We start from the raw sequence: 26,656 nt of genomic DNA, 5'->3' as shown, positions 1-26,656 counted from the left end.
GTTTTGCAGGTTTTATTTTTTGGGGTATACAACCACTTTAAGGCCCCATGCACATGGGGCGTTTTTAACGCCGCTGTAAGTAGCGTCAGGCGTTTTCTTTTTGCAGCCTAAAAACGCACCTCCATGTTATTCTATGGCCTCATACACACACAGACGTTTTTGAGCTGTAAGTGGCCTAGGCGTTTTTAAGCTGCAACAAGAACCCATGACCTGCGCGTTCTGAGGACCAGCGTTAGAGCGTTAAAAACGCCTGACGCTGCTAAAGGCTGAATAACGTTGCTATAACGTTGCTTAAAGTGCGTTAAGCCACGTTATACGTTTTTTCTTCTTCCGAAGGGCCTGGTTTGGAACCTGGGGGGGGCCCCCACGCCGTTTTTTTCCCATTTTGGCGTGGAGTTCCCCCTCAAGATTCTCACAGCGCAGGTCGCCCCGCAAGTTGGATCCGACTTGCGGTGTTGCGGTGCGACCTCCATTCAAATCAATAGGCTCCCATAGGGAACCATTGATTTTGAATGGAGACAGAAAAAAACGCTGCTAAAAGCAACGTGGCAAAACGTGCAATAACGCCAATGGAAAAAGCTACTGAAAGCACGTTTTTACAGCTGCTTTTTCCGGCGTCAGAACTAGCTTTGACATACGTTTTTTCTAACGCCCCATGTGCATGGGGCCTAAAGCATGGGGGTGTATGTATTGCATTTAAAGATGTATGTTTTTTATTTTTTTTTTTTTGCCCTGATATACACTTGAAAACTTGACTACTATACAAACGCCAAAAAATAAATGTGTACAGCCAATGGTAGACACAAATGTAGGTCAGATGGAAAAGTTGAAAAAAAAAATTTCTCACTCAACTCACGCTTTCTCTGGATTCACAATTACTGTACTCCTAAACTCTGGCAACAGAAACTGTCATTGAAATAGATTCCTCAACAGCTACAAAGGATATTTGTGGCGTGGTCAATAACTGTAGGCAATGGATACTTGACTGCTCTTTTACTATTAATCGTTTATCACACTTGTCAACAGACTAAAGTCCACTTTGTGTGCACCAAATACTTTTAAAAACCCAGATATTAAAAAGGATTGTATACTCTATGCATGAAGATAAAAAAAAGCCTTCTGTGTGCAGCAGCCCCCCTAATACTTATTTGAGGTCCATCTTTATCGAGTGATGATGCAGGAGTTTCTCAGCTGCCCAGGACTCCCCTCCTCATTGGCAGAGACAGCAGCGTGGCACCATTGGCACCCGCTGTTGTCAATCAAAGTCAATCAGCCAATCATGAGAGGGGGGGGGCAAGCTGATTTGACACAGGGAGCTGTGACTCTGCTTGGGTTCCCCCCATAGCAAGCTGCTTGCTGTGGGGGCACTCAACAGGAGGGAGGGGTCAGAAGCACAGAAGAGGAACCCAAGAAGAGGTGGATCCAGGCTACCCTGTGCAAAAGCACTGCACAGAGGAGGTAATTATAACATTTTGTTATTTAAAAAAAATAAAAACACAAGACTTGATAATCTCTTTAACTTCCAAAATTAGCAGTGACATCATCTCTGTACTGCACAGAGCCTGAGCAGAGCTGTGGGAGGGACCAAGCAGGTTCCACCCACTACGGGCTGCCTGCAGAAAACTACAGAAGGAGGCAGAGACAAGACCAGTCCCTCTGCACAAGGAGAGAGAGCATCAGTGACAGGTCTTTATTACAGGCAAAGTTCCACTGCACAGATTGGGAAGAAATACACCAAGATTGAAGTAATCATACACATGACTCTTGTATTTAGACTATTTTTGTTAATCCTAGAGTTCAGCTTTAAAGGAATTGTAAAGTCAGAATGTTTTTTATCCTAAGCCCCCGTTCACATGCAAGCGACGCTACTTCGCACCACGACCTCCGAGGTCGCGGTGCGAGCAGCGCGCCGCGACCTCGGAGTGGCCGCCACGGACTTCATAACATTGAAGTCTATGGCGGTCGCCTCCTGGTCGCCCCAAAGAAGCTCCGGACCCTTTTTCTAAGTCGGAGCGACTTGTGTCGCTCCTATTAGAACGGGTCCGCAGCTTCCCTATGGGAGGCGACCTACGGCGACCTGTGAGGCGACCAGGTCGCCTCACAGGTTGCCTTAGTGTGAACGGGGGCTTATGCATTAAGATAAAAAGCCTTCCTCAGCCCCCCTACCATCTATCTGTGCCCCATCTCTGTCCAGAGATGTCCACAAGTCCCTCGGCCATCCGGGACTCTCCCTCCTGATTGGCTGAGACACAGAAATGGTGCCATTGGCTCCTGTGGCTGTCAACGTCAGTAAGCCAATCAGGAAACAGAGAGGGCAGTGCCGAACCACAGCTCTGGGTCTGAATGGAAACATGGAGCAGCAGCTCGGCACAGGTGCCCCCATAGCAAGCTGCTTGCTGTGTGGACACTAAACAGGAGGGAGGGGCCAAGAGCACAAAAGAGGGACCCGAGAAGAGGAAGATCTGGGCCAGTCTGTGCAAAACCAACTGCATAGCGCAGGTAAGTATAATATTGCTGTTATTTTAATAGAAAAAAAAAAAAAAAAAAACACAAGACTTTACAATCACTTTAAGAACAAAAAAGGAGTGACAGAACTTTCTATTCGGATGAGCCTCCGTATTCATAAAGAGGTGTGTGTAGGCTGTTTACAGACATCCTTACAAAGGCATCATTCAAACCTGGGGAAATCAACATCAGACATCTATGTCCTGTGTGTAGATAGCTTACAATGCACCTCAATGGCACTACTACAGGGAACCTCTATCCTCCATCTAGAGATCACCCCTATGCATGCAAAACCAAAACCGATCATGCATGTCATGCACATTACACACACCAAGGTTGCTCAAACACAGGAAAACACAAAGAGCCAAAAGGAAATTCAAACAGATTAGAGTTTTGGACTCAAGTTCCAGAAGGGGGGGTCAAAGCACAGCCAGATCACACACAATGTGCACAGATTATGGAACTGTAATCTGCTCACAGATCAGAGAGGACAGGAAAGTTGTCAGTGAATAGTTGTCACAGAGAACACACAGACTGATCCCAGTGCACACTCACACACAGTGATCTCCTCCCTGTAATCATACCTCCTGTGCCCCGAGCAGACATCTCCGCACCTCTTCCTGGAGAGCTGACAGCGAGCCCTGTCGTCTGTCAACCTGTGCTGTCACAGCAACCCCACAGCCAAAACCATACCCCGCCCATCCACTGCACTCGGCCAATCAACATAGAGCAGGCGTGGCCCGCACTAACCCGGAAAACTGATTCCTTCGCCTGAGCTCTGGTGAATGCATGGTCATGTGACCTATCTAGTCTCTGCTTGTTGATAAACCAGATAATAATCAATGGGACAGATAGAAAACGTACAACATACATGCAGCTGCTTCAACACCAACCACAGTACAGAACAGTGTTGCCAACCTATCAGATTGCAATTTACTGACACGACACCTAAAATTTACTGGCACAGCCAAGTTTTTAGAGCCCATTCAGACTGGCGCGACACGACTTTAGGGGGGCGACCTGTGAAGTCACGTGCACCGCTGTGCACTGCAACTTCGGCGCGACTTGCAGAGACTTCACATAATGGAAGTCTATGCAAGTCGCTCCCAGGTCACCCCAAAGTAGTACAGGACCCTTTTTCTAAGTCGGAGCGACTTGTGTCACTCCTATTAGAACGGCTCCTGTGCTAATCAATGGACCGCGACATACCGCGACTTGTCAGGCTGACAAGTCGCCTGACAAGTCGCGCTAATGTGAATGGGCTCAAACTGGCATTTCCAAAAGTTACAAAATTACAGTTTTAAGTGCAAATTTCAGTATACAAACAAGTACAAGATGCAATTAACAATGCAATTAAAAGTAGGGGAAAAAAGCTCAGGGAGAGGACTCAGGAGGACAATAAATTAGAATGGGTGGCACACACACATGAAACTGACCCTCGCAGTGACAATGACAGAAGTACGCATCAGCACAGATGCTGATGACACCTCACTGACATGACATGTCCCCTCCCCTGACTGTTGGTTCCTTCAGTCCCCTCCAGTCCAAACAGCACTGACAGTCCTGTTCCAAGTTTACCTTGTTCCCATCCCACGAGGCTTCGGCCACTCTGCTCAGCTCCTTTGCACCGTGACATCACATGACACACTCAGGCACCGCCTCCGGCAGACCCAGCCCCTGCGGGTGTTGCTGAACACACTATAGCAGGCAAGACCAGAACAAGGATGTGGGCAGAAGGGACGGTTGCCCTGGGCACAATGGTTTATTGCAGGGATGGGGGGCGCCTTGATCCTAACCCTAAGGGAAATGGGGGCGCAGTTTGGCATCCTTGCCCTGGGCGCTGGGTGACCTTGTCCCAGTAGCAGGCACTTAGGTAGTCTCAGCCGGCTTCAGACTGGAACTGACATATTTTTTACTGGCAACCTTTTCCTGTTACTGGCATTTACTGGCAGGAGAAAGGTGCCCGCTTTTTATTGGCTGCCAGTAAAAATACTGGCAGTTGGCAACACTTGTACAGAAGCATCTGCTTCTAAAGATTCATCTGGCTTACACCTGCTTTGCTGGTTGAAGTTTGCTTTGCTCTTTAGAGTAGGGGGACATTGTCCCCGGCCAAATGTGTCCCCAGTTTTGTCCCCGGATAGGGTTGCCACTTGTCCGGTATTGACCTGGACAGTCCAAGTTAAGACACTTGTGCCCGGGTCTCTATCCACTTGTGACACAGACACAACTACCTTAGAATCCCATCCATCCATCCAGTAAATATGTTCTGTCGATGGATCTAGTGCCGGACCAAGTTCCGGCACTGCGTTACACTCAATGAGATTTCTGTCTGCTGCGCCTCTCTGCCTCCCCATCTGGTGCCTCTCTCACCCCCCGCCTAGGGCTGCCCCCTCATCCCTTTAATCCGTGACACATATTAATTACACAGGTTCCCACAGGCAGAGCTTTCTTTTGGTAATATTCGATCACCTCTGATTTTATTTTATTTTTTTTTTTTATTATTATATAAATTAAAAAAGACCAGAAATTTTGAAAAAAAAAAAAACAATAGTTTTTACTTTCTGCTATAAAACTTATTAAATAAAAAAAAAAATGTAAAAGTAAAATTTAGGCTAAAATGTATTCTGCTACATGTCTTTGGTAAAGAAAAAAAAAACAAAAAAAAAAAAACCAAACAAGCGTATAGTAATTTGTTTGCAGGGATTCCCAAACTACGGCCCTCCAGTTGTTCAGGAACTAAAATTCCCATCATGCCTAGGCCTCATGGGATGTGTAGTTCTGCAACAGCTGGAGGGCCATAGTTTGGGAATCCCTGTGTTATAGGATCTACAAAATATGGTATATATACTGAAATTTGTATATATTTATTTTTTAAACTAGTAATAGCAGTGATCAACAACTTGGGACACTGATGCGGTGAGCAATCTGACACTAGCGGAGAAGGGGTTAACATTTAGGGGCAATCAAAGGGTTAACTGTGTGCCTAACAAGTGTAACATGTTCTGCTTTTAATAAGCAATGTGACTGCTATGCAGGGAGGAAAAAAAAAACAGCCACAGCACTGCACTTTGTAGAGAACCCCGTTTTGTTTACTAACACAGGGCTGTCTTCTGTCATTTGTTACGTCGATCAGTGAGTCACGACTTTAAATCATTGGACCCGCTGATCAACTTGTGCTATAGCCAATGACAGCATAACTGGGGCGGCGGGCACACATGCGCCCCCTACCCGAAAGTACCAAATCGCGTACGAGTACGTAATTTGGCGCAGCGGGCCGCCTTGCCGCAGTATAAGTGTGGTGGGGGGGGGGGGGGTCCAGAACTGGTTAAAGCGGAGTTCCGGCCATAAAATCGACATAGTCAATTTTGGGCCATCCGCTTGCTTTTGGTCACCTGAAAAATAAATGGATAGTTACGATTTTTGTTTTTGTTTACTTACCTTGTTTTTGAAGAAAAATTTACTCACCTTTCTTCCACTTCAGGGGCGTAACTACAGGGGTTGCAGGGGTTGCAATTGCAATCGGGCCCCATGCTCCAGGGGGCCCGTGCAGCTCCACTGTATACCTGGATAGGAGGGGCGGCGGGGGCAGCATGTAGAGAAATCACTGTCCTCCTTTTTCCTCCCTTAGCTGCAGGAGGAAAATGGAGGAGATTGGTTCCTCTGTATGCTGCCCCTGCCAGTCCTCCTATCCAGTTCACTTGTGTTCTGCTGTCTCTGGGCCCCTGTGTGCTCCCCTGGTTCCCCCCCCCCCCACTGGGCCAACTGCAGAACTTGTGAAAGGGTCCCACTGCGGGACCATAATGAAGGGGCCCTGTCCGGGGGGGCCTGCATGGTTTCTTGCACCGGGGCCCTGAAGGTTCTAGTTACGCCTCTGTTCCACTTCCTCCCTCTGCGGCCGCGGCCCGCGTCGTCACTTCCTCTTTGCATTCATTCCTGGGAGCTGAACGTCATCGCTCCCAGGAATCAATACGCCTGCACCAGCCCCGCTCGTCACTTCCGGTGCGGACGCATCATTCCCTGCTAAACAGCTTCTGGGCATGCCCAGAAGCTGTGGAGGGATGACGCGCCCGCACCAGAAGTGACGAGCGGGGCCAGTGCAGGTGCATTCTGGGAGAAGAGGACATGGAAGAGGACGCAGAAGAGGATGCGCTGGCTTCAGCTGCCCACATCCGAGATGGCAACGCTGGAGAATAAATTTTCAAGGTAAGTATTTCTTCTTGCAGGTAAGTGCAACCTGGGACAGTACAGAGGCTATCCATTGTGGAATGTACTAGCCCTGACTGTCCCGGGGGTATTTTTATTGAAAAAACATCTTTGTGGCCGGAACTCCGCTTTAAGGTAAAAACACTTTAATCAATGCTATCCCTAGGGCCAGTGCATAGATCTCTCCAGTTTTTTTTCAGGCCTTTTTTCTTTTGTTTCTGTTGCTACAGAAGAAGCCAGATTTTCTAAACACCCCTTTACACAAGTTAATAGCCTGTGTTACTCCACAGTGTCAGGTATCCAGGTGTCACTATTTTTCTCAGAAAGCCATAAAGCCAGCTGTCATTATTTTTCACAGAAGACCATCCCTGTCCTCCTCCAGCATGTGGAATTCCATTAGGAAGCAGGAATAAGAGGAGGACATTTATTAGTGCTGGTGGTAGGGATCAGTGTTTGGGTGTTGATGGTGAGGAGGTGAAGGGTTGGGGTGCTGAGGTGGGGAAGAATTTTGGAGCAGCTTCAGAGGGGGATGCTTTAACCCTTCCCAATACAAGGGGAAAATTGATGGGATGTAGAGGGAACACAAAATTATAATGTTTCTGGACATGATATGTGAGCAACCACTCTTCCTGTTGGTGGCAGAATCCCCAACTGGAGGCATGGCTGAAGGGGGAACCCCTATGGCCATAGGCTGCCTGTCCTTTCACAATGCAGGGAGAAGAGGAAGGCAGCAGCAAATGGAGGAAGAAATCCTACAGTCATTGGGAAGGGCAAGTAGCAGTAAGATTTACATGTAAAATCCTAGGGCCATAGGCTGCCTGCCCCCTCAGGGTTATTTTGTGGAGACATCATTTTTTTTTTTTCATAAAGTTTTTTTTTTTTTTATCAATTCAGGGCCTGGGTAGCGTGCATTTGTTATTGACACAGACAAAGCATGTGATCAAAGCAGCGTAGACCAAAGCATGACAAATTTATCCCCTCTGTTTCTATAGCTGCCAATAAATTAACTACTTAAGCCCCGGAAGATTTTACCCCCTTTCTGACCAGGGGGTATTTGCGATTAGGCACTGCGTGACTTTAACGGACAATTGCGCGGTCGTGCGACGCTGCACCTAAACGAATTTGACGTCCTTTTTTTCCCACAAACAGAGCTTTCTTTTGGTGGTATTTAATCACCTGTGCGATTTTTTTTGATCATGCTCTATAAAAAGCGACAATTTTGCAAAAATAACAATATTTTTCACATTTTTTTATATGAAATTCCCCCAAAAAATGTAAAAATCAAAATTTTTTTACATTTTTGGCCAATTTGTTTACTGCTACCTATGTTTGGTAAAAAAAAATCACAATAAACGTATTTTGATTGGTTTGCATAAAAGTTATTGCGTTTACTAACTAAAGGAAAGATTTTTGTCATTTTTAGTGTTTTTTTTTTAACCAGTAATGTCGGCGATCTGCGATTTTTTTTTTTTTTGCGGGACTGCGACATTGCGGCGAACAGATCGGACCCTTGACTGACATTTTTGACACTTTTGGGTGTACCAGTGACATTACTACAGTAATCAGTGCTATACATATGCACTGTTACTGTAAAAATGACACTGGCAGGGAAGGGGTTAACTTTATTAGAGATGCAGTGACTATATGTGTCCCTAGGGGCGTGCTTCTTACTGTGCAGGGATGTGGCTGTGTGTGTAACAGCACAGATCAACAGTCCTACATAGCAGGAACGTTAGATCACTGCTTTTATACAGGGGAGAATGACAGGCGGCTTTATTTACATTAGCCGCCTGCCTTTCTCCCTTCACAGCTGATGATCGTGAGTGACCGGCGGACATCGGACCGCCGGTCACGCGCAAGAGGTGTCCCGTGAACGAGCCGAGGCGGGCGCGCGCTCGCCCGCTATTGGCTCCCAGGCTAGTGACGTACCGGTACGTCACTTTGACTGGCCGGGGCTGACCGCCGCAGTATATGTACTTGTGGTGGTCGGAAACCGGTTAAGGAAATCCTCTTTATTAAATAAAAGGTTAGGCTGGCCTAGTGTGATACACCGAGGTTCTCCATTCAGAGGTAGAACAGATTAAAATATTTTGTATTTATCACTTTTTTCCTGCCCTGATCAAACGACCACAGGCAGGCACAGCATTGAAGACTGGAGAGGGTCAGGGACTTTTTAATCGCAGCCAGGACCCGCCGATCTTTCGGTGGAATAACAAAACGGCTGTTCTGTCACAGTGGAAGAGAGAGATCTTGTGTTTCAGCTAAGCTGAAGCTGAAACACAAGATCTCTCTTTTCCTCTAGTCTAGTGCATCCACTGCCCACTCAGTTAGAAAGCACTCCCTAGGAGCACACTTAACCCCTTGATCACCCCTGGTGTTAACCCCCTCCCTGCCAGTGTAATTTAAACAGTAACTGCATTTTTTTCTTTTAGCACTGATCACTGCATTGGTGTCACTTGTCCCCAAAAAGTGTCACTTAGTGTCAGATTTGTCCGCCGCAATGTCGCAGTCCCGCTAAAAATCGCTGATCGCCACCATTACTAGTAAAAACAATAAAAAACATAAAAAGTCCATAAAGCTATGCCATAGTTTGTAGACGCAATAACTTTTGTGCAAACCAATCAATATACACTGTGGATTTTACCAAAAAAATGTAGAAGAATATATATTGGTCTAAATTCATGAAAAAAAATTAGATTTTGTTTACATTTTTTTATTGGGTGTGGTTTATAGTAGAAAGTAAAAAGTTTTTTTTTTTCAAAATCTTTTTTTGTTAATTGCACAAAAAATAAAAACCGCAGAGGTGATCAAATATGACCAAAAGAAAGCTCTATTTGTGGGGAAAAAAGGACATCAATTTTATTAGGGTACAGCGCCGCACGACAGCGCAATTGGCAGTTAAAAAAATGCAGTGCCGTATCACAAAAAAACAGCCTGGTCATTACGGGGGTAAATCCTTCTGGAGCTGAAGTGGTTAAAAAGCAAAGCGGTGCACTTTTGATTCAAAAGACTTCAATGGAGAAGCTGCAGAAAGGCATGTAGTGCGACTTTTTGCCTTGATTTGCGTTTTGCATTTTAAATCCACCCAACCACAAATTGGTAAAAAAAAAAAAAAAAAAACGCATCAAAAGACGCATTCAAAATGCATCAATAATGCGTGTGCAAAAACACAAAATGCACTGCAAAAACCAGATTAAAAGCAAATTGCATAGGTGTGAATCAAGCCTTAAAGGTAATTTCTGAAGAGCAGAGAGAATCCAGACTGTCGCAGACAGTGAACCTTTAAGGGTCCTTTCACACAGGCGGAACGTTCAGATCCGCCTGTCCGTTTTTTTGGCGGATCTGAACGGTCCCCCCATGCATCTCTATGGGGCATCGGATGTCAGTGGAGAGATGTCCGCTGACATCCAATCCGTCAAATCTGGACGGATGGAAACCCTATTTTCCATCCGTCCAGCGGATCGGATGGGATCGGATGAGAACAGACCGACGGTCCGTTCCCACCTGATTTCCCCATAGGGATGTATGGGGAACTGACAGCTGTGTCTCCACACACAGCACGGAGAACAGCTGTCATCCTCCTGCTCAGCGGGGGATCGGCGGATCAATCCCCCGCTGAGATACGTAAACAGAGTCCGTCCGACGGACTCCACTGTGTGAAAGAGCCCTTAAGGGTCCTTTCACACTGCTCTGTAGCAAAATTGCGTTAAAATTGCATATGCATTTTACTACAATTTTGCTGTGTTTTAGAAGCGCTTCATGTGCATTTATGGGTTACCTGCACCTGTGAAAAATGGACATGTGACTCAAAAATGCAAACGTTTTTACCAGGTTCCTTTTTATTTAATGGGAAGCTACCTTTTTGGTGTGGTTTTCTAATACCGCACCAAAGATGCAGCATGCAGGACTTTTCAAAACACACCACAGCTGTAGTGCAGTGGTGTGAAGAGTCCCATAGGAAAGGGAAACCTTTTTCTTGCATTTTTTCTTGCAAGGTAAAAACGCAGGAAAATTGTATCAGTGTAAAAGGGTCCTTAGTGCTATCTGCACATTGAAGAGGGTGTGACCCTTAAAATATAACTAAAGGCAACACTTTTTTCTAGTTTTGGATGGAGCTCCGAGGGGTTATAAGGCCACTTTCACATGGGCGATCCGATCCGCCTGTCAGTTTTTCAGGCAGACCAAATTGGATGCTCCATGCATCCCTATGGGGCATCGGATGTCAGCGGAGACATCTCACCTGACACCCGCTGCTATCCGATCCCGATCCTGTTTGTGAAATCCGGATGGATGGAAACCCTATTTTCCATCCGTCTGGCGGATCGGATCGGATGGGATCAGATGAGAATGGACAGGCGGTCCGTTCTCATCCGTTCTCCCCATAGAGGACAGTGGAGATCTGACAGCACACAGAGCGGAGATGGAGCTGTCATCTGCCTGCTCAGCGGGGATCGGCGAATCTAACCCCCGCTGAGCAGAGAACGGACCTCGTTGGATGGCGCACCGTGTGAAAGGACCCTAAGGCCCTAAGGCCCCTTTCACACATACAGTCCGAACAGATCCGCCTGTCAGTTTTTCAGGTGGACCCGATCGGATGCCCCATGCATCCCTATGGGGCAGCGGATGTCAGCGGAGACATCTCCACTGACACCCGCTGCCATCCGATCCTGTCCATCAAATCCGGATGGATGGCAAGCCTATTTTTTATTCGTCTGGCAAATCAGATTGGATGAGAACGGACAGGCGGTCCGTTCTCATCCGATCTCCCCATAGAGGACAGCGTGGATCTGACAGCTCTGTCTCTGCACACAGAGCGGAGACGGAGCTGTCATCCGCCTGCTCAGAGGAGATCGGCGGATCGATCCCCCGCTGAGCAGAATGGAGTCCATCGGCAGAACAGACAGATGTAAAAGGACCCTAACACTTGTCAGTTTTTATTGCGGTCTTTGCCCCCGGTAAGGAGATTCACCCTCTCCATTTGTCCTGTTTACCATTATCATTGAAAGTAAAAGTAAAGAAAATCCCAAATTTTAGGTTGTCCCCAGAAAAGTAATACAGGGGAAATCTTCCAATGAGTACACTAGTTCTGGGGACCTGGGTGTTCCCAAGGAATTCCCTTAATGTTTGGCTATGGAACAGGAAGTGAAGGGAAATCTCTGCAATGGGACACAGATGGCTAAAAAAAAATCTGACAGGCGTTATAACCTTCCCTTGCTCTATCTAGAATGAAAAAAGAAAACGTTTTGCCTTTTGTTCTACTTTAAATGGACTGAGGTGAAGAGTCTTAGCACACATACCAGAGATTCACCAGTGTACTCCGCAAGGAGTGATGGACTTTACTGCTAGGTGTGCCAGACTGTGGCCCTCAGACACACCTGTGCAGATGGCAGCTAACCAGGAATAGAATTGGAGAGCGATACACAGTCAATATCAGAATCAAAAGGTCAGGATTGGCAGCGTACAAGCCTAATCTTTTTTTTTTTTTTTTAAATTTGAGTTTGTGTAATTGCCCACTAATATTTGAGGCTAGCCTGTATTCCATATACAGTGAAATATTTCCTTTTGTTGAAATATTTTATATTTATTTTGCTAGGAAAATAACATATTGGTCAGGTGTTGGTCTGAACACTGCTGAATAGCGATTTTGACTGACAATCTGGGCAGCTGAAAATTCAGTGATATCTATACAGGGCTTTTTTTTCTCAGAAAATAGGTAAAGGAACTCAACCACGACCCCCCAAACCCCCCCCCCAATACGCACCCTCCAAATCGCATCAAATAGTGGGTGTGGTCAAATTTCACTAACAGCGGGAGGGTCTCAAAGGGGTATTTAATACAAGGAGTGCATTTTGTACAGAGTGCAGAGTTTGGGAGAGGTTACACACAGAGTGCTGAGTTCGGGGGGGGGGGGGGGGCACTGCATACAGAGTGCAGATTTCAGATGCGCTACACACAGAGTGCAGAGTTTGGGAGAGGTTACACACAGAGTGCAGAGTTTGGGTGGGCACTGCATACAGAGTGCAGAGTTCAGATGCGCTACACACAGAGTGCAGAGTTTAGCCTTCTTCCACAGCTGCTTACTTCTGCATTCCTCATCCACATCTCACTTTCACCCCTCTTCAGCTCTGACCTCTGCATGCAACCCCCCTCCACTGCCCCCATCTTCTCCTCACCTCCTTAAAACTCCACTATCTTCTACATGTCAAACATTTGTTGCTGTATTAGGCTGAAGCATCAGTCTCTTGTACCTCCTCCACACTGTACTTGGCTCTGCCTCTTTCACTTTTAGGGAGATCATCCAGTGGGGGTGTCACCATCTGCACTGCACCCCAGGATCTTGCATCTCTCTTGTCCCCATCCTGAACTTAGCTGTTGGGAGACACACTGTCACTTGTAAACAGAGATGCTAGATTTCTGTGTTTCCAAGTGACAGTGGTGAGCAGGGGGCAGAGGGCCTGAGCCAGAGGTGGTGGGACGGAGTTCCACCAAGTTCCAGCTGAAAAAAAGCCCTGTCTATATCTCCAAGACCTGGAACAAAGCATGTCTTAGCAAGGAAGGAGAGGTCACAGGAGAATCACAAGTAACAGATCAGCTTTGATGATACAGATTGGGTCTTAATCAGGGTCGGGACAAGGGGTGGGCAGAAGGGACAGCTGACCTGGGCACTGTGGTATTATGTGAGGTAGGGGGGCACTACAAAGAGTTCGGGGGGGGGGGGATTTATGTTAGGAGGGAGAATTTGGAGATTGGCAGGGGGTAGGAATTCTTCTAGGAGGGCAAATTTGGTGGTGATTTGGAGGGTTTTGTGTTGGGAGGGGGATGAGGATTTGTTGGGGTTTGTGCTATAAAAGTAATATGGCAGAGGGGAAATATATATTTATTTATTTTTTGGGGGGAGGGGGGGGTTCTCTTAGTAGGGATGATTGAGGATATTTTGCTAGAAGGGGTGAAAACTGGAAGAGGGGAGGGATTTGGAGTGGAGTTGAGGGGGGGATTTGCTTGGAGGGCAAATTTTAGGAGTAGAAGATGTATGCTAGGAGAGGGAATTTTTTTTTTGGGGGGGGGGGGTCTTAGTATGGATGATTGAGGGTATTTTGCTAGAAGGGGAGAAAACTTTGTGCTGGAGGGGGGGGGGGGGAATTGGAGTGGAGTTTTGATTTGCTTGAGGAGTAGAAGATGTATGCTAGGAGGAGAAATGTTTTGTTTTGGGGGGTTGTGCTGGGGGCATAAACAAAGAGATTTGTACTTGGAGGGGGATTTTAGCAATCAAGGGGTATGAGGTAAGACTAGGAGACTGCATTTGACACAGCAATGCAAAATTGTCTAGCAGCAGGGGCTTTTTACAAAAATAATTAGGATACAGCCGCATAAACATGGTCAGCAGCAGGGAAGTTTTAACCAGGATGATAGTCCTAACCAGTATATTCCAGAATGTATTCTAGCTATATGGATATGGGGTTGTGGTGGTGAATGTGAGTGATAAAATGTGAGGTGGTTTAAGTGCACACTGTTCTTGCACAAAGGCCCCTTTCACACATGCGGACCGTTCAGATCCGCCTGTCAGTTCTTTAGGCGGATCTGAACAGATGCCCCATGCATCTCTATGGGGCTGCGGATGTCAGTGGAGATATGTCCGCTGACATTCGATCTGATCCTGTCCGTCAAATGCAGACGGATGGAAACCCTATTTTTCATCCGTCTGGTGGATCGAATCGGGTGGGATCGGATGAGAACGGACAGGAGGTCCATTCTAATCCGATTCCCCCATAGAGGACAGCGGGGACCTGACAGCTCTGTCTCCGCACACAGAGCAGAGACAGAGTTGCCATCCGCCTGCTCAGCGGGGGATCGGTGGCTTGATCCCCCGCTGAGAAAAACGGAGTCCGCCGATGGAGCGGACAATGTGAAAGGGGCCTTAATCTAAAAAAATGGGAACAGTTACATTTTTTTTAAAAAGTAGCTAAAGTGTAGACAATTGAAGAGCTATCTATCAGTCATTTGTTGCAGAGAGACATTGGTGTTAATTTACTAAAGGCAAATAAACTGTTCACTTTGCAAGGGTAGTTGCACTCATTTTCGCCTAGAGCTTTGTGATTGTGGTAAAGCTTCACTTTGTAAAGAATACCCAATCAGGTGCAAGAAAAAAAAAATGCATTTTTCCTTGCATATCAGATTGGATGATGAAAATCAGCAAAGCTTTACCACATTCAAAAAGCTCTGTGGAAAATAAGTGCAACTATACTTGCAAAGTGCATGGTCTGTTTGCCTTTAGTAAATCAACCCCATAGGTCCTTAAAAGGCTTTTTAGGTCCACAGTTGTGTACACACAGGCAGAGCACATAAGAAAATGTACCCTAGCATCATAATTCAAAGAACTTCAAGTATAACTAAGGGCATAACTTTTTTTTTTAGTTTTGGATAGAGTGGAGATGGATTAGAACACTTGTCAGTTCCTTTTGCAGTCTGTGCCTTCAAGATTCACCCTCTCTTTTTGTCCTGTTTACCATTATCATTGAAAGTGAAAGTAAAAGGAAATCACAAATTTTGGGCATACTTGCCAACTGTCCCTTTTTTCCTGGGACAGTCCCTGGAAATAGGAGCCTGTCCCAGGTAATTTTATATTGTCCCTGGAAGCGCCTGTTAATCGGGTTGCCCATAAATGTTAGGCAGAAATAGTGCAGCTGAATGGGAGACTTATTCCAACTCTGCTACTGTGGCCTTAAGTTTGAAATTCCCTTTTTAATTTTCTGTAATTCTCGCTCTATATTGAGTAGGCTCTATAATCTGATAAGTAGGCAAGATTAATTATGCAGAGTGGGCGGAGCTTCAGGGAAGTGGGTGTGGTAATTGATAGCTGTGCGGCAAAGTGTCCCTGGAAATTTTTTTTAAATGTTGGCAACTATGTTTTGTGTTGTCCCCAGAAAAGTAACAGAAGGTAAATCTTGCAATGGGGACACTAGTTCTGGTGACCTGGGAGTTCCCAAGGAATTCCCTTAATTTGCAGGGATTTCCTCTCACTTCTTTTTTTGGCTATGGGACAGGAAGTGAAGTGAAATCTCCCCAATGGGACACAGATGGGGAAAAAATCTAACATGGGTAATAACCCTCCCTTACTCTATCCAAAATGAAAACAAAAGTTTTACCTATAGTTCTACTTTAACCTCCCTGGCGGTATTCCCGAGTGTGGCTCAGGGTGGAATTTCAGTGCCATTAGCGGTAACCCCGAGCCACACTCGGGGTACCACCAGGGAGAAGTCGCTGGATCCTGGATGAGGTTACTTACCTTGTCCCCGGGATCCCATGATGTATTCCGGCAGTGTATGGTGGCCGAATCTTTTGCCTGATGCTGTGTGCCCCGGCCTCTGTTCCCTGTGAGTGTTGCGTCGCAGGGGGGTGGAACCGGTGGCAAATTCAAAAAGTAAAACATACAAACACACTGATATATTGTAATCCTATTGGATTACATTACTAAATAAAAAAAATTGACATTAGTTTGCCCCCCAGTGCCCTTGCCTGCAGTTTTACTGTACTATATATATATATATATATATATATATATATATATATATACTTTAACTTATTTATAGTTATTTATTATATTATAATTTTGTGTTTCAAACTTTATCATACCCGAGATGTTATAAAGAAGAACGCACAGTAAAAAAAAAATCATATGTAAATAGTTGGTTTGGGCTGCTCGTCCTTAAAGCGGAGTTCCACCCTAAAATTAAACTTACCTCCATCTTCATGCCCGGGGTCACCTGAAAAACAAATGGATAATCGCAATTTTTTTTTTTTTCTACTTACCTGGTTTAGAAGAAAATATACTCACCTTACTTCCTCTTCCTCCCCTCGGCGGCCACGGCGATTCGTCACTTCCTGGCTTGCAATGATTCCTGGGAGCTGAACGTCATCGCTCCCAGGAATCAATGCGCCTGCACCGGCCCTGACGTCAGTCCCGGTGCAGGCGCCGTCATACCTTGCTAAACAGAAGCTGTGCAGGGATGACGCTGAGGCACCGGAAGTGACGTCGGGGCCGGTGCAGTGCATCGTGGGACCGAAGAAGACGGAAGAGGACACAGAAGAGGATCGCGCTGGCTTCAAGCTGCCCACACCTGAGATGGCAGCGATGGACAATACATTTACAAGGTAAGTATTTCTTCTTGCAGGTAAGTGCAACCCGGGACAGATCAGAGGCTATCCATTGTGGAATGTACTAGCCCTGACTGTCCCGGGGGTATGTTTATTAAAAAAAGTATTCCCAGGGTGGAACTCCACTTTAAGAATTACATGAAAAATAATGGTACCGCTTTCAGCACCTAAAATGGGAAATAATCATACCGCCAGGGAGGTTAAAGTGTAAGGGCTCTTTCACACGGCCGCTCCGTGTGAGAGCTCCGCTGTGGTCCTTTTTTTTTTTTTTTTCCACGGAGCGGATGACATTTCTGTCATCCGCTCCATATGCCCGCATATCATCCCATCCGTTTGCGGATGATATGCGGACATAATGTAAGTCTATGGGGGTTTGCGGATGTCAGCGGATGACACCGCTGACATCCGATTTTCCTTCCTTTCCGTTTTTTGAACGGAACAAAAATAGTGTTTTTGTTCAGTTCCAAAAAACGGAACAGAACTGACAGGAAGAAAATTGCATGTCAGCGGATGGTATTCCGCTGACATCCGCAATGCCATAGACTTACATTATGTCCGCAAATCATCCGCAAAAAAATAGGATGATTTGCAGAGATACGGAGCGCCCGTGTGAAAGGGCCCTAATTGTGAAAAGTTTGAAAATTCGTGGCAAACCTGCAAATTGGCATAATGTTACAACACAATGAATGCAAAGTGGTATGACACATTTGTTATTTCAAGCAGATTTGCAAACCGCAGTGCATTACCTGATGCAACTTTATGAAGCAATGTCCTTCCTTATATTTTTGCGTACCTAGCTAAAAATAAAAATGCTCTCAATCACAGGCCGGACAGCTTTATAGCATAATTCAAAGCAAAGCCTTTGGCTAGCAGGTGCATTTTAAGTGTTTGACTTCATTAGAGACTGTATAAAGTCTAATGTTTTCATACAAGCAGGCCTTATCAGAGGATCAACAGGAAGCAAAGCTTGCATATTAGATGAGCAAATGTGTCTGCCCCATGCACAGGGCTGTTAGAAATCACAGGCTCCTGTACAGCCTACCTGACAAACCCCATCCTTCCAGAATTACAAAAATTTAAAACATTTTTCAATTATTTTTCCAATGTTTTAAAACATTTTTGTACAATTTTAAAAATTATTTTTTATAATTTATTTTTTACATTTTTCAAATTATTTTTTTACTATTTATTTTTTTACAATGTTGTTGGGGGTGGGGGTTCCATTTAGACCCCTGACATCTCACGTTTGAGACATAGGAAGAAATTGAGGACACAGATTCTTCAGTTCAGTTCCTTTCTCTGTAGCTTAGCTGCACCGCAGATGAATTAACAGGAGACAGAGGCTCCTGTTCATTCATAAACTGAATAGTAAACACTATGCTTAGTTATCAATGAACATAGGAGCAATCAGTCCTGATCATTCACTGTCTCCAGTTTAAAAAGGAAGGGGGCAGTAAATTACATATTTACTGGTCCCTTCCCCCACTCTACATCCACCTGTATACCTGCAGCAGCCAGCAGGAGAAAAGCCGTCAGCGTTGCGGGGGACAGGGGGTGCAAGGGGGAGCCCAGGCACACAGGGGGGAATCAGATGTGTGGCAGCCCAGGGAGGTTGACCAATGTGGCAGGATAGGAGGACAATTGCAGAATGATGCACTGTGTCTCTCCCTCCAGCAGCTTAAAGTCGGGGGAGAGAGAGAGGGAGAAACCGAATTTCAGCTGCTGGAGGGAGAGACAAAGACACAGTGCATTGCTCTGTAATTGTCCTGGTGCACTGACCCCCCTGCTGTCTGGGCTCCCCTGTGTGCCTGAACCCCCTAAAGGAGGCCCAGTGGTACTCCCTTTTTGGCGGCCCTACCCATGCACATGTATGGCACTTTTCCACTGCAAGTCCCGGCTCGGCTCTACTCGGCCCTGCTTGGCCCGGTTTGCTTTTCCACTGCTGGTACCGCATGGTACGGTGTTGGAACGGTTCGGTACGGTACGGTATGGTTTGCTTTTCCACTAAAGTAGTACTAAAGTTAAGTGGGTGTGATAACAACGGGGTGGGTGGGATTCTCTGACCAATCAGTGGCTAGTAGTGACTGCATGCAAAGGATTGTGGGATATGGAACCGGGTATGGTACCTCTTGGAACCACAATCGAGGTGGTACTGTTTTTGAGAGCCGTACTGTTCGGGTTACATGCAGTGGAAAAGCGCAGCCGTACCGTACTGAACCATTCCTACAACATACAATGCGGTACCAGCAGTGGAAAAGCACAAAAGCGAGCCGAACCGTTCTGTTCCATGCAGTGGAAAAGCGCAAGTAGTTTACTCTATATGGAAAACCTATGCATGAGGCTGGCCAATGACCTGTCAGTGTTAAAGTACAAGACTCCTGAAGGGGTTAGATTAAAGAGGAGGGAATAAAGCAAAGCATAGTAAACAATTATTTACCTGTGTCTGCTCTATCCTTTCTGAATGTACTTATGGAAAAAAAGTAGTACTCCGTAACTGTTTAGGAAGGCAGCAAGAAATTAAAAACTATTTTCCACCTTGATCTAAATTCCCTTATTTGGACATCCATCAGGCCATGCACCAAGTCCATCATTAGGGGATACTGTTGACTTATTCAGGGTAGGCAGGGGACCCATGCTGTGCTCAAGCCAGCGGACTAGGGAATATTTACTTTAACAGTTCAAATCAGTGTGCTCAGTGGAGCAAATTAGCTAACCATATATTAGCCATATTTGCTGGAAATTCCAGTTTGGAAGAAAAGGTTGGCTCATTACTTTCTCTGTCGTTTCAATTTATCCTCCCTAAAATGGGTGAATGGAAAAAAAGCTGGCTACACACATGCCAAAATTTAAAAGATTCCTCCATCCATGCTCATGGATTGACCAATCTCTTGCTGCAGCTATTGTATTCTGACAGCCGAGAGCTATTTGGTATTCCACCCATTCCTTTGATTTTTCAATGAAATATTTTGGGCCACTCGTAAAGCGAGTTTCGTCCAGTTGATCTGGAGCCGGCTGAAATTTGATCAGCTTATAAAAACATTAGCACATGTTAAAAAGAATATTTACATTTAAACAATCTTTTTCACACATTTACTTAAAACATGACAAGGTTTTAGGTTTTCTTGAACTTATGAACACATCATTTCTATAAAGAAATGCATAAATAAGTTATTTCCAGCTGTGACATTTCACACCTCCTAGCATGCAAGCTATCACTTCTATGTTACATTTTTATTCTTTGGCAAACCATATATTAATGTGCTTGTAAACTCTAATAATACATTTATCTTTTGGTCTGTTAAATATACCATCAAAAGAGTTTTATTATATCTGTTCAGCATAGCTGTTCATCTAGCCAGAAACCTTGTGAGCTGATAAATTCCTGTCTTCTCTGCTTCTGGAAATACCTGTCCTGCCAAAAATACACTGTTGTCCTGCACTTTCTGACTGTTCTACACACTTATCAGTAGGCACTGTTCCCTGCTGTCTCTCTACACTACAAAACAACTCGCTTCTGTTATGGAAAAGAGAGAGCAGTGTTATGTGGTCCTAACACAGCGTTATGCCCAATACACATGATCAGAATATCGTACAAAAAATAACGCTTTCAAATCGATCGTACTATAATCTGATTCTTAGTACACAGCTTTCGTCCAAAATTTTCTGAAGAGAGAAACATGAAAATTATTCTCGTACGATACCAGATCATATGATTTTTGTTTAATTAGTACAGATTTAGTCTGAAAATACAATACAAATACATTAACCACTTAAGCCCCGGAGGATTTTCCTGCTAAACGACCAGGGGGTATTTTGCGATTCGGCACTGCGTGAATTTAACAGACAATTGCGCGGTCGTGCGACGCTGTATCTAAGCAAATTTGGCGTCCTTTTTTTCCCACAAACAGAGCTTTCTTTTGGTGGTATTTGATCACCCGTGCGATTTTTACTTTTTGTGCTATAAACAAAAAAAGAGCGTACATTTTGCAAAAATAACAATATTTTTCCCATTTTTTTATATGAAATTCCCCAAAAAAAAAATGTAAAAATCAAAATTTTTTTAAATTTTCGGCCAATTTGTTTTATGCTACCTATGTTTGGTAAAAAAAATCGCAAAAAGCGTATTTTGATTGGTTTGCGCAAAAGTTATCGCGTTTACTAACAAAGGGAAAGATTTCTGTCATTTTTGGTGTTTTTTTTTTTAACGTGTAATGGCGGCGATCTGCGATTTTTTTTTGCGGTACTGCGACATTAGGGCGGACAGATCGGACCTTTGACTGACATTTTTGACACTTTTGGGGTTACCAATGACATTTCTACAGTAATCAGTGCTATATATATGCACTGTTACTGTAAAAATACACTGGTAGTGAAGGGGTTAACTTTATTTGGGAGGGAGGGGCTGTGTGTGTCCCTAGGGGCGTGCTTTCTACTGTGATTGGCTGTGGCTTGAGCTGTAAGGACACTGATCAATGGATCTACATAGTAGATCCATGTGATCAGTGTTTTTACAGCGAGGAGAATGACAGGTGGCTTGTTTACACAAGCTGCCTGACATTCTCCCTCTCCCCCGCCGATCGCCGAGTGACCGGCGGACATCGGGTCCGCTGGTCACACGCGCGGGGGGGTCCGTGACCGCGCGGGAGCGTGCCTCCACGGGCGCGCGCTCGCTCCCCAGAGCCTCACAGGCGAGCGACGTAGACCTCTGCCTGTGAGGGGCTGACTGCCGCAGTAAATATACTGTGAGCAGTCGGCAAGCGGTTAAATCACTTCCTAATTTTTAGTCCGTCATATGAGAAATTTCGTTTTTAGTAACCTATTTGTTTTCGATTTCGGAGACTAGTATGAAAAAAAAAAGAAAAATGGACGATCATTTGTTTGATAATCTCATCGTATGTACTAAGCTTTATGTATAGCTCAGTACAGTTGTCACAGTAGAACAAGGAGTGAAGCAATGGAAGGATTACCAGCTTAAAATAAATGAAAAAATAAATAAAATGCAGCCACCATATCTAAGGACCAGTAAGCTGCAGTACTTTTAGATTTTGTTCTTGGGTTTAGGTGTGCCCCAGATCCTGAAGATAACATTCAGGCAGGGGAGTAGAGAAGTGGGGGTCCAAATCCCCAACAGAGCATCAGTGGTACAGCAACTAGTGCTGACAGCCATTGTGCACCGAACCACAAGAGCCGCACTCCTGCTGTCAGACTTCAGAGACTGGAAGTTGAATTTCAGAGCAAATGAGGTTCTGCTTAGCTCCTCTCTGGCTCCGTTTACGTAATACAGCTGAGCGAGGGGTTCTGCTTACTCTGAACTGCCTGGTCTGGTGAGTGGGTTCCATTAGGGGGAGCTGTACTTGCAGAGGGGGTTAGATTTGCACTGGAAGGAAGATCTGCACTAGAGGAGATATTGGTACTAGGGGGAGATCTGTACAGGGGGTGGGGGGGGCGAGGGGGGAGAGAGGTGTCTGTATTAGTGGGGGGCTTCTGAACTGGTGGGAATTTTGTCTTGAAGGCTTTGGCTTGAAGATGGGGTAATTTTTTTGTTTTACCTGTCTACTGACCTCTGCGTTATGCTCTCCTGACCCCTGCACTTTGTGTGTTGCACACTAATGACCCCTGAGCCCTGTGTGTTACACACTTGTGACCCCTTCACTCTGTGTATAATGCACTCATGATGACTCCTGTGCTCTGTACATTATCCATTCTTGACTTCTGATCTCTGTGTTATTCATACTTCTGACCACTGTGCTCTCTGCATTGCACACTCCTGACTCCTGTGCTCTGTGCGTCACCCACTCCTTACCCCTGTACTCTGTGTGATTCACTTCTAACCCCAGAGGTATGAGTGTTACACACTCCTGACCCCTGTTCTATATGTAATATACACTCCTGACCCCTACTCTCTGTATATTACACACTCCTGCCCTCTGGATAGTGGACTGCATAAGACATACTTCTGACTCGTGAACTATGTGCATTATGCTTTATTTTACAAACGTTGTTGGTTGCTCAGTATTCAGTGACTATGTTAATAAGTTCTTCTTCAAGGTAGGCTGTGTGCAGAAAAACATGTAATGGAAGAGTGTCATTTTCACAAGTTATTGTACTAAGGAACATGTGTCAAACACAAGGCCCGGAGGCCGAATCCAGCCCGCGAGGCCATTTATGTGGCCCTCGCACCTCTCCTGCAGCTACAGCACCCCCCTTATCTCTGCCCCCACCTTGTCTCAGCAGTTGGCATCAGAGAAGTAAAACAGAACTCCTCCTACAGATCCTACACCTCCCAGTGCAGCTGCAGCACACCTCTCTGCCTCCCCTGGTTTCAGCATTTAGCAGACCCTGCACTTTCTGTTTCCCAGCTCAACCCACAGCTTCCTCCCTGAAGCACGAGGGGGAGCACTGTGATGTAATGGAGGGTGGGGGACTCTTAATTTTTTGATGGCGGGGTGCTCTGGACATCTAGTATTACAGATACAACTGGCCCTTTGAGGGCAACCAAAATGTTGATGCGGCCCACAATGAAATTGAGCCTGACACCCCTGTACTAAGGTTTATACAGTATGTGTCTGTTAAGCCTAGTACACACGAGCCGAATGTCGTTCCGGCATCGGACGGGTCAACAGAAACATGAGGACATTTGGCCCGTGTGTATGGCAGCCAGTCCAACAGAAGCTGTCAAGGGCTCATGACTGAAAAGTTCTGCCGGCCAATGGCGGAGAGTGCTGACCAGAGGGTTCTGGTGCGGGGGCCACCCCTCCTTTCAGAACGTAATAGCACAACAGGGGAGATCACTGTACTAACATAGGATTGTTAGTACAGCGGATCCAACCTGAGCTGTCAGGCTTGGTGGTGTGTACTAAGCTTTAGGCTCCTGCTTGTGGCACTGGTTAAAGTATATTTTTTTGGTACAAGGACTATGCTATTTTTATTATCATGTACTCAGTAAGCCCCTCCTGATGTTAGCACACTTTTGTCACACCCACAATTTACCATAGCGTGCTGCACGCACCACCTTCCTATTTTGCTTTGGGTGCTCAAGGCTGAGCCCCCTCTCCAGAAAAAAATTTAGACTGCTGCTCCAACCAAACAAGCTATGCAAATGAAGCCCGACAGAATATTCACAATACTCGAAACATTCTTTTTTTTTTTTCTATTTTGTAATCATTCACCAGGACTTTTACAGCAAGTGGCAGCCTTGGTTTTGTTTGGCACTTATATATTTTTAGAGATGTAGCAATTTTAGCATTTAGTGACAAAAGTTGGCTCAGACCATGCTATAGTTACTGCAAAGCAAGTGGAGAAAGCAGACAGTTACCAGTGTAAAAAGTAAATTCCTTTGTCAAAGTCTAGTGTTTGATGTGTGAGATTCCACTACTAGCTGTCACTGTAAAGTTGTGCTAAGTGTTCACAGCTCAAGTAAAACATACTGAATAAGGTGCAGTTGGTATTGTTTTTCAGCATGATGCTACATAAATAGATTGCACACTATTTTCAGTTTCTCCATATATGGCACTATTATGTCGGGCTGGCCTGTCAGATAATATTTGTTGGCTCGGATAAGTTCCTGCAGCATGATTACACACAGTCAGCTCCATTTTAATAAAGGTATACCCTGCTGAGCTAAATCAAATTGTCTTAAATGCTTTTTTGCCTAAAATAATTTGTGTATTTGGGGAATTAGTAATTACAATCAGAAAGCTCAAAGTGTGTGTGTGTGTGTTTTTTTTTTACTGTTTTTAATGGCTTCCATTTTACTCTGGTTGAGGGAGATGGATATTTGTTTTTACAAAAAAAGTGTTTTTGCAACACGTTATCAATGAGCGTCAATGTGTTTGCTTTCAATTTACTGTATAAATATACTGTATACACATGTATACGCAATCCTGTTCTCATGAGCCCACAAGATACTGCAGGTTTGCAAGCACAAGTTTGTGCGCCTTTAAATTTTGACCTGGTACTGAAAATTGGGATATTACATCTACACCATTTAGCCACACAAGTGTCAAACACACCTTGGTAGGATACTACATCCATTATTGTGGAGTACTTGTATAATGCCTGGTACACACAATGAGGTTATCTGACAATAATCGTCCGTATTTTTTGCATGCTGGTCTCATATCGAAAATGAAGAGTTTACTTAAGTTACGAAAATTCTCGTACGACAGAATAAAAATTTGGATGGGATGTAATGTATTGTATTTTTATTGAATTTTCAAACGACAACTGTAATGATTAAACGTTTTTTGTGTTTGATCTGGTATCGTACAAGAAAAATTGCAATGCTTGTCCCGTACGATAATTTAGCATAACCTGTCGTGATCGGCTCTTAAGGTCTGTACCAACGATCAGATTATCATAAATCGCTTCGAAAGTTGTATTTTTCGTACGATATTCTGATTGTGTGTAAAGGCCAAAAGGACAGCTAAAATGCTGATTTTAGTTTTCAGAATGGGAAGGGTTCGTTCCTTTATTGTTTACCCACAGTGCATTGCTGTTAATCTGATCTTCTTGTTTCCCCTCTCAATAGTACATTTACAATGAAGGGCATGGTGACAAAGGAATTGATTCATTAAACTGCAAAGCACTACAGTGTGCTAAATATCATACCAGAGTAGGGGCAGGCAACCTTTGAGAGGTGGAGATCTATCTGAACAACATTGAATAGTTTAAAGATCACTGAGGTGGGGCATCTTTTCTTTTAAAAAATATTACCTAGCTGGGACACAATTAGTAAAGTAAGACCTCCTTTGCCAAGGTGTATTTAAGCCCCGCACACATGGGTCTAATGTCTGGAGACATTGGCCAATTCAATAAAAACCAGCCGACATTTGGCCCATGTGAATGTCAGCTGGTCTGACAGAAGGCGGCAGTTTGGCCACCTTCTGTTGAACAAGCATGCTGGAAAGCCAGCATGCCTACTGACTCCTGATCAACACTCTCAGCCAATAGCAGAGAGCGCTGAATGGAGTGTTCTGACAGGGTGTGGCGAGGCGGGGGCATCCCCCTGTTAGAACACAACAGCTCAGCAGGGGAGATCGCTGTACTAACGTCAGATCGTTAGTACAGTGGCTCCAACCGCAGCTGTCACTATTATGGCGCTTTTCCACTGCATAGAACCGTACCGGCTCGGCGCGCTTTTGTGCTTTTCCACTGCGGTACCGCATGGTATAGGGTCGGAACGGTTCGGTACGGTACGGTATAGGTTTGCTTTTCCACTGCATGGAACCGAACGGTACGGTACGGCTCTGAAAAAACAGTACCTACTCGATTGTGGTTCCAACAGGTACCAAACTGGTACCATATCCCACAATCCTTTGCATGCAGTCACTACTAGCCACTGATTGGTCAGAGAATCACACCCACCCCATTGTTATCCCACCCACTTAACTTTAGTACTACTTTAGTGGAAAAGCAAACCTATACCGTACCGTACCGAACCGTTCCGACACTATACCATGCGGTACCGCAGTGGAAAAGCAAACCGGGCCAAGCAGGGCCGAGTAGAGCCGAGCCGGTACTAGCCGGTACTTGCAGTGGAAAAGTGCCATTAGTGTATACCAGGCCTGCTTAAGCATATGTAGTACTGTCCCCTCGGGAGCTGCTGAGTGTGGATTCCCCTGGATTACCCATAGCAACAGTATGTTAAACGTAATACTTTAAGACTTGGCTCAGACAATGAACACTCCTGGTCCACTAGGCCAACTGCCTGTGACCACTTTCCACTCAGACGGGAGGAGAGACAGCCATCACCCTCCTCCTGGGACCTGGCTTCCCTCCCAAAGACACCCTGCCT

The 26,656-nt window shown here is 45.2% G+C and overlaps 1 protein-coding gene across 6 annotated transcripts in view; it reads right to left on the bottom strand.

Annotated features, from left to right (window-relative positions):
• The window catches only part of INPP5B (inositol polyphosphate-5-phosphatase B), a 214,173-nt gene that overhangs the window by 123,649 nt on the left and 63,868 nt on the right, over positions 1-26,656 (bottom strand). Inside the window, exon 1 of one of the 6 annotated variants that reach the window (XM_082245357.1) lies at positions 3,090-3,205. The exons of the other annotated variants lie outside the window; for them this stretch is intronic. Within the exon in view, the coding sequence (XP_082101483.1) occupies positions 3,090-3,111 (22 nt within the window). The 5' untranslated portion in view covers positions 3,112-3,205. Of the gene's footprint in view, positions 1-3,089; positions 3,206-26,656 lie in introns of those variants that run through there. 6 annotated transcript variants of the gene reach the window in all.

This window comes from Pelophylax lessonae (genome assembly GCF_965119305.1).
Source record: "Pelophylax lessonae genome assembly, chromosome: 2".
In the NCBI taxonomy this organism is placed as follows: Eukaryota; Metazoa; Chordata; class Amphibia; order Anura; family Ranidae; genus Pelophylax; species Pelophylax lessonae.
This window is presented reverse-complemented; position numbering and strand designations above follow the sequence as displayed.